Source organism: Oncorhynchus keta, chromosome 13 (assembly GCF_023373465.1).
Source record: "Oncorhynchus keta strain PuntledgeMale-10-30-2019 chromosome 13, Oket_V2, whole genome shotgun sequence".
Taxonomy (NCBI): Eukaryota; Metazoa; Chordata; class Actinopteri; order Salmoniformes; family Salmonidae; genus Oncorhynchus; species Oncorhynchus keta.
The window spans coordinates 6,169,130-6,183,498 of NC_068433.1; the positions used below are offsets into that span (position 1 = coordinate 6,169,130).

Here is a 14,369-nt window from a genome sequence, read left to right on the forward strand (position 1 = left end):
GAGAACTGAAAGGTGCTGTAGTAGTATGGTGGACTGGTGGTGGCTCCATATTCCTCTCTGGCTGAAGGAGCAGGAAGCAGAGAGCAGGAAGAGATATGATGTCTTATACAGTGGATAGTAAGGCCTTTCTTCTGGTCAGGATGTTTTCTTAGAATCAACACTTGTGCCTGTATTCACAAAGTGTCTCAGAGTAGGTGTGCTGGTCTAGGATCAGTTTTGGATGACAACAAACGAGATGGCTTAGACAGGGAGACGCTGATCCCAGATCAGCACTCCTATTCTGACACGCTTTAAAGATTAGAAAGCTTCCGCGGTCATCCCCCCTCTTCAAAGGGGGTGACACTCTAGACCCAAACTGCTACAGACCTACAGTATATCCATCCTACCCTGCCTTTCTAAAGTCTTCGAAAGCCCAGTCAATAAACAGATCACTGAACATTTCGAATCCCACCGTACCTTCTCCGCTGTGCAATCCGGTTTCCGAGCTTGTCACTGGTGCACCTCAGCCACGCTCAAGGCACTAAACGGTATCATAACCGCCATCGATAAAAGACAGTACTGTGCAGCTTTCTTCATCGACCTGGCCAAGGATTCGACTCTGTCAATCCACGTATTCTTATCGGCAGACTCAACAGCCTTGGTTTCTCAAATGACTGCCTTGCCTTGTTCACCAACTACTTCTCAGACAGAGTTCAGTGTGTCAAATCGGAGGGCCTGTTGTCCGGACATCTGGCAGTCTCTACGGGGGTACCACAGGGTTCAATTCTCGAGCCGACTCTTTTCTCTGTATTTATCAACGATGTCGCTCTTGCTGCTGGTGATTGTCTGATCCACCTCCACGCAGACGACACCATTCTCTATACATCTGATGCCCTTCTTTGGACACTGTGTTAACTAACCTCCAAACGAGCTTCAATACCAGACAACACTCCTTCCGTGGCCTCCAACTGCTCTTAAACGCTAGTACAACTAGCATCACTACTCTGGACAATTACAAATACCTAGGTGTCTGGCTAGACTGTAAACTCCCCTTCCAGACTCATATTAAACATCTCCAATAAAAAATGTCATCTAAAATCGGCTTTCTATTTCGCAAAACAAAGCCTCTTTCACTCACGCCGCCAAATATACCCTCGTAAAACTGACTATCCTACTGATCTCCGACGTTGGCGATGTCATCTACAAGATAGTCTCCAATACTCTACTCTGCAAACTGGATGCAGTCTATCACAGTGCCATCCGTTTTGTCACCAAAGCCCCATACACCACCCACCACTGCGACCTGTATGCTCTTGTCGGCTGGCACTCGCTACGTATTCGTCACCAAACCCACTGGCTCCAGGTCATCTGTAAGTCTTTACGAGGTAAAGCTCTGCCTTATCTCAGCTCACTGGTCACGATAACAACACCCACCCATAGCACGCGCTCCAGCAGGTATATCTCACTGGTCATCCCCAAAGCCAACACCTCCTTTGGCTGCCTTTCCTTCCAGTTCTCCGCTGCCAATGACTGGAACGAATTGCAAAAATCGCTGATGCTGGAGACTTATATTTCCCTCACTAACTTTAAACATCAACTACCTGTACATAGCCCATCTGTAAATAGCCCATCCAATCTACCTACCTCATCCCCATATTGTTTTTATTTACTTTTCTGCTCTTCTGCATGCCAGTATTTTTACTTGCACATCATCATCTGCACATCAATCACTCCAGTGTTAATTTGATAAATTGTAATTGGCCTATTTATTGCCCTACCTCTTCATGCCATTTGCACACACTGTATATAGACTTTATTTTTTCTATTGTGTTATTGACTGTTGTTTATTCCATGTGTAACTCTGTGTTGTTGTTTGTGTCGCACTGCTATGCTTTATCTTGGCCAGGTCGCAGTTGTAAATGAGAACTTGTTCTCAACTTGCATACCTGGTTAAATAAAGGTGTTCTCAACTAGCCTACCTGGTTAAATAAAGGTGAACTGATTTAAAACTTTTAAAAAATATATAATTTGAGTCTGGTGTTTTCCCTGACCGTATGACAGAATTACAAAGTATGGGACACAGTTAACACAGTAATTCTCTCTCTCTCTCCCTCTCTCTCTCATAAAGGGGTGGGGGACATTATCAGGTTTCTCACACTGAGGTCAGAGATTAGCACATTAAGTACTGCTTTAGCGATGGGGCCAGAGATTAGCGCCTACCTTTCCTCAGATTAAGTCCTGCTACAGCGACAAGGCCCCGACTCAAACCCAGTGCCATGATGAAACACGTTATCTAACATGCAGCGCCGAAGAAGTGGATGTCGATTAAGGCAGCCCCCCCGCACCTCTCTGATTCAGAGGGGTTGGGTTAAATGCAGGAGACGCATTCAGTTGTACAACTGACTAGGTATCCCCCCTTTCCCTTTCCCTTGTATTCTAAACCCAGTTCCTAACACCAAACTGAAAAATGTTCCTTATCTGCTGAATTAAAGAGTACAATTGAAGGATATGTTTTCCAAGGCCCAGCATTCGTAGATTACCATCTAGCGTAACAGGTAAACACATCTAGAAAAACACACTGGGGTTTGCCATCCTGGTGCTTAGCTCCCCATGCATGAGAAGGATTCACCAGGTGCATTTAAACAAAAGGAGCGATAGCAGCTTAATGTACCTGGATAAGCCAGCCAGCCCCAGATGCAAACCTGAATTCCCTTCACAATGGATGGAATTATAAAGGCCTCATCCACACAGTGACACATCTGTTCTCTAGTTCTCTAAAACACAGTGACACATCTGTCCTCTAGTTCTCGACCACACAGTGACACATCTGTTCTCTAGTTCTCGACCACACAGTGACACATCTGTCCTCTAGTTCTCTAAAACACAGTGACACATCTGTCCTCTAGTTCTCGACCACACAGTGACACATCTTTTCTCTAGTTCTCTAAAACACAGTGACACATCTGTCCTCTAGTTCTCTACCACACAGTGACACATCTGTCCTCTAGTTCTCTACCACACAGTGACACATCTGTCCTCTAGTTCTCTACCACACAGTGACACATCTGTCCTCTAGTTCTCTACCACACAGTGACACATCTGTCCTCTAGTTCTCTACCACACAGTGACACATCTGTCCTCTAGTTCTCGACCACACAGTGACACATCTGTTCTCTAGTTCTCGACCACACAGTGACACATCTGTCCTCTAGTTCTCTAAAACACAGTGACACATCTGTCCTCTAGTTCTCGACCACACAGTGACACATCTGTTCTCTAGTTCTCTAAAACACAGTGACACATCTGTCCTCTAGTTCTCTACCACACAGTGACACATCTGTCCTCTAGTTCTCTACCACACAGTGACACATCTGTCCTCTAGTTCTCTAAAACACAGTGACACATCTGTTCTCTAGTTCTCTAAAACACAGTGACACATCTGTCCTCTAGTTCTCTACCACACAGTGACACATCTGTCCTCTAGTTCTCTACCACACAGTGACACATCTGTCCTCTAGTTCTCTACCACACAGTGACACATCTGTCCTCTAGTTCTCTACCACACAGTAACACATCTGTCCTCTAGTTCTCTACCACACAGTGACACATCTGTTCTCTAGTTCTCCACCACACAGTGACACATCTGTCCTCTAGTTATCTACCACACAGTGACACATCTGTCCTCTAGTTCTCTACCACACAGTGACACATCTGTTCTCTAGTTCTCTAAAACACAGTGACACATCTGTTCTCTAGTTCTCTAAAACACAGTGACACATCTGTCCTCTAGTTCTCTACCACACAGTGACACATCTGTCCTCTAGTTCTCTACCACACAGTGACACATCTGTCCTCTAGTTCTCTACCACACAGTGACACATCTGTCCTCTAGTTCTCTAAAACACAGTGACACATCTGTCCTCTAGTTCTCTAAAACACAGTGACACATCTGTCCTCTAGTTCTCTACCACACAGTGACACATCTGTCCTCTAGTTCTCTAAAACACAGTGACACATCTGTTCTCTAGTTCTCTAAAACACAGTGACACATCTGTCCTCTAGTTCTCTACCACACAGTGACACATCTGTCCTCTAGTTCTCTACCACACAGTGACACATCTGTCCTCTAGTTCTCGACCACACAGTGACACATCTGTCCTCTAGTTCTCTAAAACACAGTGACACATCTGTTCTCTAGTTCTCTAAAACACAGTGACACATCTGTCCTCTAGTTCTCTAAAACACAGTGACACATCTGTCCTCTAGTTCTCTACCACACAGTGTCACATCTGTCCTCTAGTTCTCTACCACACAGTGACACATCTGTCCTCTAGTTCTCTACCACACAGTGACACATCTGTCCTCTAGTTCTCTAAAACACAGTGACACATCTGTTCTCTACCACACAGTGACACATCTGTCCTCTAAAACACAGTGACACATCTGTCCTCTAGTTCTCTAAAACACAGTGACACATCTGTTCTCTAAAACACAGTGACACATCTGTCCTCTAGTTCTCTACCACACAGTGACACATCTGTCCTCTAGTTCTCCACCACACAGTGACACATCTGTTCTCTACCACACAGTGACACATCTGTCCTCTAGTTCTCTAAAACACAGTGACACATCTGTCCTCTAGTTCTCCACCACACAGTGACACATCTGTCCTCTAGTTCTCTACCACACAGTGACACATCTGTTCTCTAGTTCTCTAAAACACAGTGACACATCTGTCCTCTAGTTCTCTACCACACAGTGACACATCTGTCCTCTAGTTCTCTACCACACAGTGACACATCTGTCCTCTAGTTCTCTACCACACAGTGACACATCTGTCCTCTAGTTCTCTACCACACAGTGACACATCTGTTCTCTAGTTCTCTAAAACACAGTGACACATCTGTCCTCTAGTTCTCTACCACACAGTGACACATCTGTCCTCTAGTTCTCTACCACACAGTGACACATCTGTCCTCTAGTTCTCTACCACACAGTGACACATCTGTTCTCTAGTTCTCCACCACACAGTGACACATCTGTCCTCTAGTTCTCTACCACACAGTGACACATCTGTTCTCTAGTTCTCTACCACAGTGACACATCTGTCCTCTAGTTCTCTACCACACAGTGACACATCTGTCCTCTAGTTCTCTACCACACAGTAACACATCTGTCCTCTAGTTCTCTAAAACACAGTGACACATCTGTCCTCTAGTTCTCTACCACACAGTGACACATCTGTCCTCTAGTTCTCTACCACACAGTGACACATCTGTCCTCTAGTTCTCTACCACACAGTGACACATCTGTTCTCTAGTTCTCTACCACACAGTGACACATCTGTCCTCTAGTTCTCTACCACACAGTGACACATCTGTCCTCTAGTTCTCTACCACACAGTGACACATCTGTTCTCTAGTTCTCTACCACACAGTGACACATCTGTCCTCTAGTTCTCTACCACACAGTGACACATCTGTCCTCTAGTTCTCTACCACACAGTGACACATCTGTTCTCTAGTTCTCTAAAAACAGTGTCCCGTCTGTTCTCTAGTTCTCCACCACACGGTGTCTCGTCTGTTCTCTAGTTCTCCACCACACGGTGTCCCGTCTGTTCTCTAGTTCTCCACCACACGGTGTCCCGTCTGTTCTCTAGTTCTCCACCACACGGTGTCCCGTCTGTTCTCTAGTTCTCCACCACACGGTGTCCCGTCTGTTCTCTAGTTCTCCACCACACGGTGTCCCGTCTGTTCTCTAGTTCTCCACCACACGGTGTCCCGTCTGTTCTCTAGTTCTCCACCACACGGTGTCCCGTCCGTTCTCTAGTTCTCCACCACACGGTGTCCCGTCTGTTCTCTAGTTCTCCACCACACGGTGTCCCGTCTGTTCTCTAGTTCTCCACCACACGGTGTCCCGTCTGTTCTCTAGTTCTCCACCACACGGTGTCCCGTCTGTTCTCTAGTTCTCGCCCTGTCTTTTTGTGCGTATCAAACACTGGCATGATGATGGTTAATTTTGGATCATTTCCAAGCCTGTGCTGTACTGTACTCCCCCCCCCCTACACCTCTCAAGACCCAATCCTTGTGGGGAATCTTTCTGCAAATAGCAGTTTCTCTCTCTCTCTCACACTCTCTCAATGATTGCAAAGCTCCTTCTGTAGTGATTAGCGAGATGCCTTTTTTCAAGCTCTGTAAGTATGTGATGTGTGTGTGATGTGTGTGTGTGTGTGTGTGTGTGTGTGTGTGTGTGTGTGTGTGTGTGTGTGTGTGTGTGTGTGTGTGTGTGTGTGTGTGTGTGTGTGTGTGTGTGTGTGTGTGTGTGTGTGTGTGTGTGTGTGTGTGTGTGTGTGTGTGTGTGTGTGTGTGTGTGTGTGTGTGTGTGTGTGTGTGTGTGTGTGTGTGTGTGTGTGTGTGTGTGTGTGTGTGTGTGTACCTGCATGAGTATGTGTGTGTGTGTGCTCATGTGTGTGGCAGGCAATAGTTCCCAAGCATAAAAGGTACACACACAGGCTGTTAGGTATACGTCTGATAAGGCCCATGGTTGAAGGACTGACTGATGGAGGGGTCCACCATGCCAGGCAGTTATGCAGATGGAGAAAACAAGAGATGGTTAGATGGAGAGATGGATGGATGGAGAGACGGATGAATGGAGAGATGAATGGATGGAGAGATGAATGGATGGAGAGATTGAGATATGGAGAAAAGGAGGGGGTTGTTGCAAGCAATGTCCATTTACATTAGTGTTTTAAATGTACTGTCCTCTTTCACACATCTGCATGAAGCTGATTGCTAATAGCAAAGCCAAGCAATAATATTTGGCTAAATATTGATTGTAAACATTATTACAATATCAAACATTAATTCTTATAAAACATTTTAGGAAGGACATTTGAATGAGCTATTTGTCCTGAATTGTGTTTTAATCATGTATTTACCCACTAAGATGAAACACTAAAGATGCATTCATTTTAGCCTCTGGGAATTATTAGGTACAATCAAAACTCATTAAGGAATAAGATGCTTGTATAATTAATTACAACACCTGTTAATCTGATATATTATACAATAGTAACTATACAGTCTGAACATATCCATAAGGACTATGTATTGGTCAAGTTTGAAGCATAACATTTGTGTTTAGACTATTTTCCTCCTCAATTATTTTCCAGCAAGGTAAATAATTGTAAAATACAAGGAAAAGTGGTCTGGAGGATTATTTTGTCTCTTTGAAAATACAGTATTACTGAATTTTCCCATAAATCAATACATACCACATCTACACTGAATAACCTGACTTTGTGTTCACAATGCTCTACATTATGTTTTCAATTCAAATGTATAATATATAATCATATAGTGTATTAAATATACCGAAACCTATAAGCATTTTTTTTAAATAATCATTATTTATCTAATACAATATCCTGATTACAGATATACAGTCAATAAAGGAACTTGCCGATTCAAAAAAAGTAGGCTATAATGTCTTTGATCTAAAAAAAAAGTTCGAGTAGATTTTTATATCATTTAAGGTGATAGACCATTACATTGTTCTTGACAATAGCTCCAATGAATGAGCTTAGTCAAACCCATTAGACCACTCTTCACCCTTGGCGCATATTCATGAGGGCACGGGAGGGAAAGGGGTGTGACCGAGGTGCATTATTTCAAGACAAACCACCTGGAGGTGAACAACTTTTAAGCGCAAGAGTTTAGAGTGGCAGAGTCAGTTGGAAGAAGACAGTACAGAAACATTGACTGACTTCTAAACTACACTGGACTTTCTGGAGACCTGGTTTACGTCTCCACGCGGAATGGAAGGCAGCATTAGACCGCACGGCTTGGCTGGGCACAGCTCCTCTCCTCTCTCCGTCGGGGGTTTACAGATGCCCGCTTCCCTTCTGCGCCCGCCGCCTCTCTTTCTCCGAGCTGCTGCCTGTAAACCGTCGATGGAGAGGGGCTACCCCCGAACCCCGAAGTGCGCACGGTGCAGGAACCACGGCGTGGTGTCCGCTCTGAAAGGCCACAAGCGCTTCTGTCGTTGGAGAGACTGCGTGTGCGCAAAGTGTACCCTGATAGCAGAGAGGCAGCGGGTGATGGCTGCACAGGTGGCACTCAGGAGACAACAGGCGCAGGAGGAGAGCGAGGCCCGGGAGCTCCAGTTCATGTACACCGGCTCCGGGGCGGGGGAGACCGGACTGACCATGGCATCTGGGGTACAGCGATCTGGAAACACCGTGCCAAGAATATCTAGTTATGATGTTTTTGGAACTGAGGACCAAAAAGACGGTGAGTTAGTCCATCGTTACCTGTTGGTATTGAGAGACGATTTGAAAACAATGTTTTGGTCAATTTGATTCATTTGGTGCTTTATTTGCCTTAGACTAAATTGAGATAGGTATTTTACAATGGAAAAGTCCCACCTGCAATTATTGTTCAAACTGTTAAAAAAATATTCTTGAAATTATAGTCTTAAACCGGGTATTTCATACGTGCAAAACGACTTAGATGAACCAATTATTTGTGAAATGATATCTGACCAGTGAGACGTTTTACGCAGCGTTGAAAACAGAAACCTGTAGAAAATGCATACAGTTTGAAAAATTAGACATAACGTCCTATCACATATATCTAATCTAATTCCGTTATTATTTATAATTTCAGATGACAAACTGACCAAGTACAACCTAAACAACGGATTCATGGGCCGAACGTTCTATGCACCTCACACCGCACCACTGCCCTCTCCATTGGGAAAGAACGATACCTCTCCTAATCTAGAGAAAAAACAGGCGGTCTTCGACAAGGAGAGTGGCAGTCAGACGGCTGCTTTTGACCAGCTGTCAGACCACACAGAGAGCCCACGGTCTCTGTCATCCTCGGACCTCGAGTCGGGCAGCGAGTCCGAGCGGCCCAAGGACTACCCTTCGCTGGAGATTACCGAGCCCAGTTGCGCGTCAAAGGACCGGGACCCCACCGAGGTCATGACCAAGATATTCCCCCATCACAAGCGGGATACTTTGGAATCGGTGGTGAAAACTTGCAAAGGGGACATCGTGAAGGCTATTCAACTAGTTCTTAGCTCCAAAGAGAATAAATGCAACTCGGATAGCGTCGGTCTATCTCTGTCTGTTCACTCAAATGAACCAAGGCCTACTTTTGGACTTCCAGGGGTAGCGTTGGGGGCTCTGGGTACCAAGTCTGCTTTTTCCCCATTGCAAACACCGCCAACACCTGCCGGAGGCGAAAGTATGTACGGGCTGAGTCCTCGCTTTGGTATTAATCCTTTGCGCCTGGCCTACTCAACCGCAGGTGGTGGCATACCTAATTTCATGTCACCGTATGTGACGTCCGGACTGATGCCAGTTTTCCCATTCCGCCCGCCGCTGGACTATTCTTTCCCGGGCATGATGCGAGACCTCTCCTATCTCCAGAGTAAAGACTCCTCCCTATGTAACACCGGCATATACTCTCGTATAAATCAGGAGAAATAATTTTGGTTCAAGCAACAAAACACACATAGATAAAATGCCCCCCAAAAAAACAAAACAGTTGGACTATTTATCAAACTGCTGTGTAACTTCTTTTACAGGTTGTCTGATTGAAAGTACTTTTGGGGAGGTGATTAGGCAAATAATGTTATCACATATGTCTTAAAACATTTTCAGTGTCTTTACAATTCCAATATATTTTTTGAAACTGTACATTTTGTAAAGTTTGTGTCTTAAATAAAACACATCAAATTAAAGGTTTGTTGTATACTTTGTTGTATAATCATGAGAAATATCAGCAGAACTGCTGAGGCTTTGAATTATATGAAGTTCTTTCACGGTTGTATATTCCAGTTATATTTTGCAATCAAGCATAATTAAAATATCCCAACATTTGACCTATTCTATGCATAAAAACGAATGAATTCTGAAACGAATCAAAGTTGGACACGGAACCTGCTCTCCATATCGAGTTCCGGAACCTGATGCTCTCCATATCGAGTTCCGGAACCTGATGCTCCCCATATCGAGTTCCGGAACCTGCAGCTTGGAGCAAGTGTAATTGTCATTATACTACCTTCAAAGGCAAATTATAACATAATAACATACATTCATATCAATAATTCACTCTTTGAAATAAATAAATCCATTAGTTCCTGCCAAGGAACTACTCTTCCTGGGGTTTATTATGGATCCCCATTAGTTCCTGCCAAGGCAGCAGCTACTCTTCCTGGGGTCCAGCAAAAATTAAGGCAGTAATATACATTTTACGACAGATTTCACAAAGCATTAAGTGTGTGCCCTCAGGCCACTACCCTGATTACAACCCACGATCCAGGTGTATGTGTGTGTCCAGTGTGAATGCTATGTGTTTGTATGTGTGTTTCTACCTGTGTGTGTGTGACTCTTCACAGTCCTCACTGTTTTTTTCTTCAATCTGATTTGACTGCTTGCGTGAATTACCTGATGTGGAATAGAGTTCCATGTAGCCATGGCTCTATGTATACAGAAAAAATATATCATTTCAACACACATCATTTTCAAAGATATTACTGAATTACAGTTCATATAAGGAAATAATAGATTGATAGATAGATATAAATAGATAGATATACTGTGGAATATTTAGAGTATTTCTCTCTGGTGTACTGGATGGAATGTAATAGTTAAATAACTCCTCTTTGTTCCGTAACTAATATCATCTTATTTTTTTATAATTTAGTTTTAAAAGCTTAAAATTAATTGTTATATGTTGTTTGTCATATGTTTTTTTTTTTGTGAGACAGTCACACACGTAGCTATCAGCCAGTCTCCACAAAGCAGATCAACAGTCAATGGATAAGTTCTTTTGAGGTGGCAGTGTAGCCAAGTGTTTAGAGCGTTGGACTAGTAACTGAAAAGGTTGCAAGTTCAAATCCCCGAGCTGACGTTTTGCCCCTGAACAGGCAGTTGACCCACTGTTCCTAGGCCGTCATTGAAAAAAAGTATTTGTTCTTAACTGACTTGCCTAGTAAAATAAAGGTACATTTTGATGAATAATTAGTAAATGAAACAGTCAATTAATTAGATAGCCTATCAGTCAATGTAGACTTTATAAGTTTATATTGCTTGATTGCAAACATATTTGGTTTATATTGCTTGATTACAAACATATTTTTGTCTGTGTTAAATACATTAATGCTAGTTTTAAAATATTCTAATTTTACAGTGGGGCTTTTATTTTGAAACGTAGACGGTAAAATCCATGCACATGTCACGTCACATGACCATGTTTCAGGAAGCGCTGACAGTTCACTGGGAAATGTTAAACTAGCTTGCTAGTTTTTGAGTGTAAAGATAATTTTAACTGCTTTGCAGCCCTCTCTAAGAGAGTAATGTTCACAAACTGTTCCCTCGGACATTGTCATATTATCATTGCTGTGGTTCTTTGGTCCATTTGTGTAGACTCGCGGAAAATCAGAGGAATTTCTTTATCGTGTAAGTCTTTCCCGAAGTAAACAAATATTATGCTGTTGCAAGATTAGCTACATAGTCTGGATTAGCTAGTAAACAAAGCAGCCTGTTAGCACATCTTTACAATACTTGCATGTCTTTTTTACCAAACTAGGCCTACTGAACTTGTTGAACTAGCTAACGATAGCTATCTAATTAGTTTGAGAATATTACAACATTTGAATTATCCTTTGCTTTTTCCCAAGTGTTGTGACTGTCAACAAATCAAATCACAGTTTATTGGTCACATACACATATTTAGCAGATGTTATTGCGGGTGTCATTGAATCACACATTCAGTCTGGCTATAGGCTAACTATAACATGCAGTAATGTTTTGAATGCTTTTAGAATAGAGTAGAATATACATCTTTATTTTTTTTATTTGCATGGATATTGTGTCAGCCCGGAGATATTAGAACCGGCAACCCCCTCGTTATGTGGTCCATCTCTTTAACCTACCGCCGACCCCAACACGAGCTGGAAAGTCAATACCGTATGAGACTGTAAACAAATGATGATTAATTAAGACAGTGTGGAATGAGAGAGGGAGGTCTGATGAACATAAACTGGCAGAAGGGGTATCCATTTTGATCCCCCCCATTGGGGAGACATGGGTGGTCTGTAAAGCAGATGTGTTTAACCACTAGACAAACCAAGTTTGTAAGTCAAGAATGTCAACACATCACACATGAACATGACAATTTTTTCTCTCCCCCTTGCTCTCTCCCTTTTAACAGATAAGAGGTTTTATAGAGAAAGAAAGTCCTTCCTGTGTATCGATGGGTCTAAAATGATCCCCTTTGACCAGGTGAATGACGACTACTGCGACTGTATGGATGGATCAGATGAACCAGGTAAAGAGGCTCGTGGTACAGGTTTCCCCTAATCACAAACAGAAGATCCCAGGTTTTTATTCATAAAGGGTCTCAGAGTAGAAGTGCGGGCATACAGCTGTAAACAGGTGTCAATCAATGACTTTCAGATATTTCAATGGGTTGACTTTATAATGTAATTGAAGTCCTTGTTTAGAGGTGGTAAGTTACCCGTGGTAAGTGGGTGGTAAAACCATGATTTACCTGGCTGGTATAGTGATAGAGGAGTGTGTCTAAGTGTGTCTATATATCAGGTATACATGAGCAGGGAGTACACCGAGTGTAGGGAGACAACCAGTGCTCTTACACTGACTAGATAACACCTCTACTGATTCTTGGAGATCCCTGGTTTTGATTTAGTTTACATTAATGTATAAATAATATAATATATTCACACTTGCTGAGATTTCAAGTTCTCGTGAGTTTCTTTGAACTCAAGGAACTAGGTTGCAAGCAAAAATAATATCAGGGGTGTCAAACTCTTTTTTTTGTTGCCCCGGGGGCTGCATTCGATCATTGATAGACAAACCTTTTTCAGGTCTTGCCATAGATTTTCAAGCTGATTTAAGTCAAAACTGTAACTCTGCCACTCAAGGACATTTGCTGTCTTCTTGGTAAGCAAGTCCAGTGTAGATTTGGCCTTGTGTTTTAGATTGTTGTCCTGCTGAAAGGTGAATTCATCTCCCAGTCTCTGTTGGAATGCATACTGAACCAGGATTTCCATAAGAATTTTACCCGAGCTCAGCTCCATTACGTTTATATTTTATCCTGGAAAACTCCTCCTCCTCAGTCCTAATGACTACAAGCATACCCATAACATGATGCAGCCACCACTATGATTGATGATTGAACATATGGAGAGTGGTGCTTATCACTGTGTTGTATTGGATTTGCCCCAAACATAACACTTTGTATTCAGGACAAATAATTAATTGCCACATTTGTTTCAGTATTACTTTATTGCCTGCTTTGGAATATTTATATTCTGTACAGGATTCCTTATTTTCACTCTGTCAATTAGGTTAGTAAAGTAACTACAATGTTGTTGACCCATCCTCAGTTTTCTCCTCTTATCACACCCATTGAAAGTCACCATTGGCCTCATGGTGAAATCCCTGAGCAGTTTCCTTCCCCTCCAGCAACTGAGTTAAGAAGGGTGCCTGTATCTTTGTAGTGACTGGGTGTATTGATAAACCATCCACAGTGTAATTAATAATTTCACCATGATCAAGGGGATATTCAATGTCTGCTTTTTCGATTTTTACCCATCTACCAATAGGTGCCCTTCTTTGTGAGGCCATTGGAAAACATTGCTGGTCTTTGTGGTTGAATCTGTGTTTGAAATTCGCTGCTCGACTGAGGGACCTTACAGATAATTGTATGTGTGGGGGTACAGAGATGAGGTGGTCATTCAACAATCATGTTAAACACTATTATTGCACACAGAGTCCATGCAACTTATTATGTGACTTGTTAAGCACATTTTTACTCCTGAACTTATTAAGGCTTGCCATAACAAAGGGGTTGAATACTTATTGACTCAAGACATCTCAGCTTTTAATTTATATATATATTTTATTTTATTTCTCAGAAAACTTAATTCCACATTGACATTATGGGGTACTGTGTTTAGGCCAGCGACCAAACATATCACTTTTCATCCATTTTAAATTCAGGCTGTAACACATCAAAATGTGGAAAAAGTCAAGGGGTGTGAATACTTTCTGAAGGCCCTGTATTTGAGGGATTATTATCGAGACACAGTCAACAAATTGTATGTTAAGGAATATTCCGTTTGTTTCCGCCCCATTTCCCCCCTTTTATTATTCAACTCGGTCCGTCCGCTGGTCAGATTGGACCCGGTCCGTATGTTTGACACCTCTGTACTAAATGAATCTACTGGCACAATGAAGGAATATATTGTTATCGTGGGTGATGCGGAATAGAGTGAATCTTTAGGCCAGACATATTTTTTATTAAATGTTTAACAAATTTCATTTTTGGAAAAGTGAGGCAATAGAGCGAAACCAT

General features: G+C 42.6%; 2 protein-coding genes across 4 annotated transcripts in view; both read left to right on the plus strand.

The window, feature by feature from the left end:
- The first annotated feature begins 7,672 nt into the window (after positions 1-7,672).
- Positions 7,673-9,729, plus strand: LOC118371766 (doublesex- and mab-3-related transcription factor A1-like). Its single transcript, XM_035757356.2, has 2 exons — positions 7,673-8,270; positions 8,646-9,729. Exons 1-2 carry the CDS (start codon positions 7,796-7,798, stop codon positions 9,473-9,475), a joined length of 1,305 nt encoding a protein of 434 aa, XP_035613249.1. The 5' UTR covers positions 7,673-7,795; the 3' UTR covers positions 9,476-9,729.
- A 1,519-nt stretch (positions 9,730-11,248) lies between these two features.
- Positions 11,249-14,369, plus strand: part of LOC118371767 (glucosidase 2 subunit beta-like) — a 317,257-nt gene continuing 314,136 nt past the window's right edge. For all 3 annotated transcript variants that reach the window (XM_052459258.1, XM_052459259.1, XM_052459260.1), the window contains exons 1-2: positions 11,249-11,449; positions 12,204-12,320. In XM_052459258.1, coding sequence (XP_052315218.1) covers positions 11,347-11,449; positions 12,204-12,320 — 220 coding nt within the window. In that variant the 5' untranslated portion in view covers positions 11,249-11,346. The remainder of the gene's footprint in view (positions 11,450-12,203; positions 12,321-14,369) is intronic.

What these genes read in the sequence shown, in the direction of transcription:
- LOC118371766 (XM_035757356.2), top strand. Translation starts at nt 7,796, where the DNA reads ATGGAAGGCAGCATTAGACCGCACGGCTTGGCTGGGCACAGCTCCTCT. An exon ending in AACTGAGGACCAAAAAGACG is followed by an intron (nt 8,271 to 8,645) that starts GTGAGTTAGTCC and finishes TTATAATTTCAG; the next exon opens with ATGACAAACTGACCAAGTAC.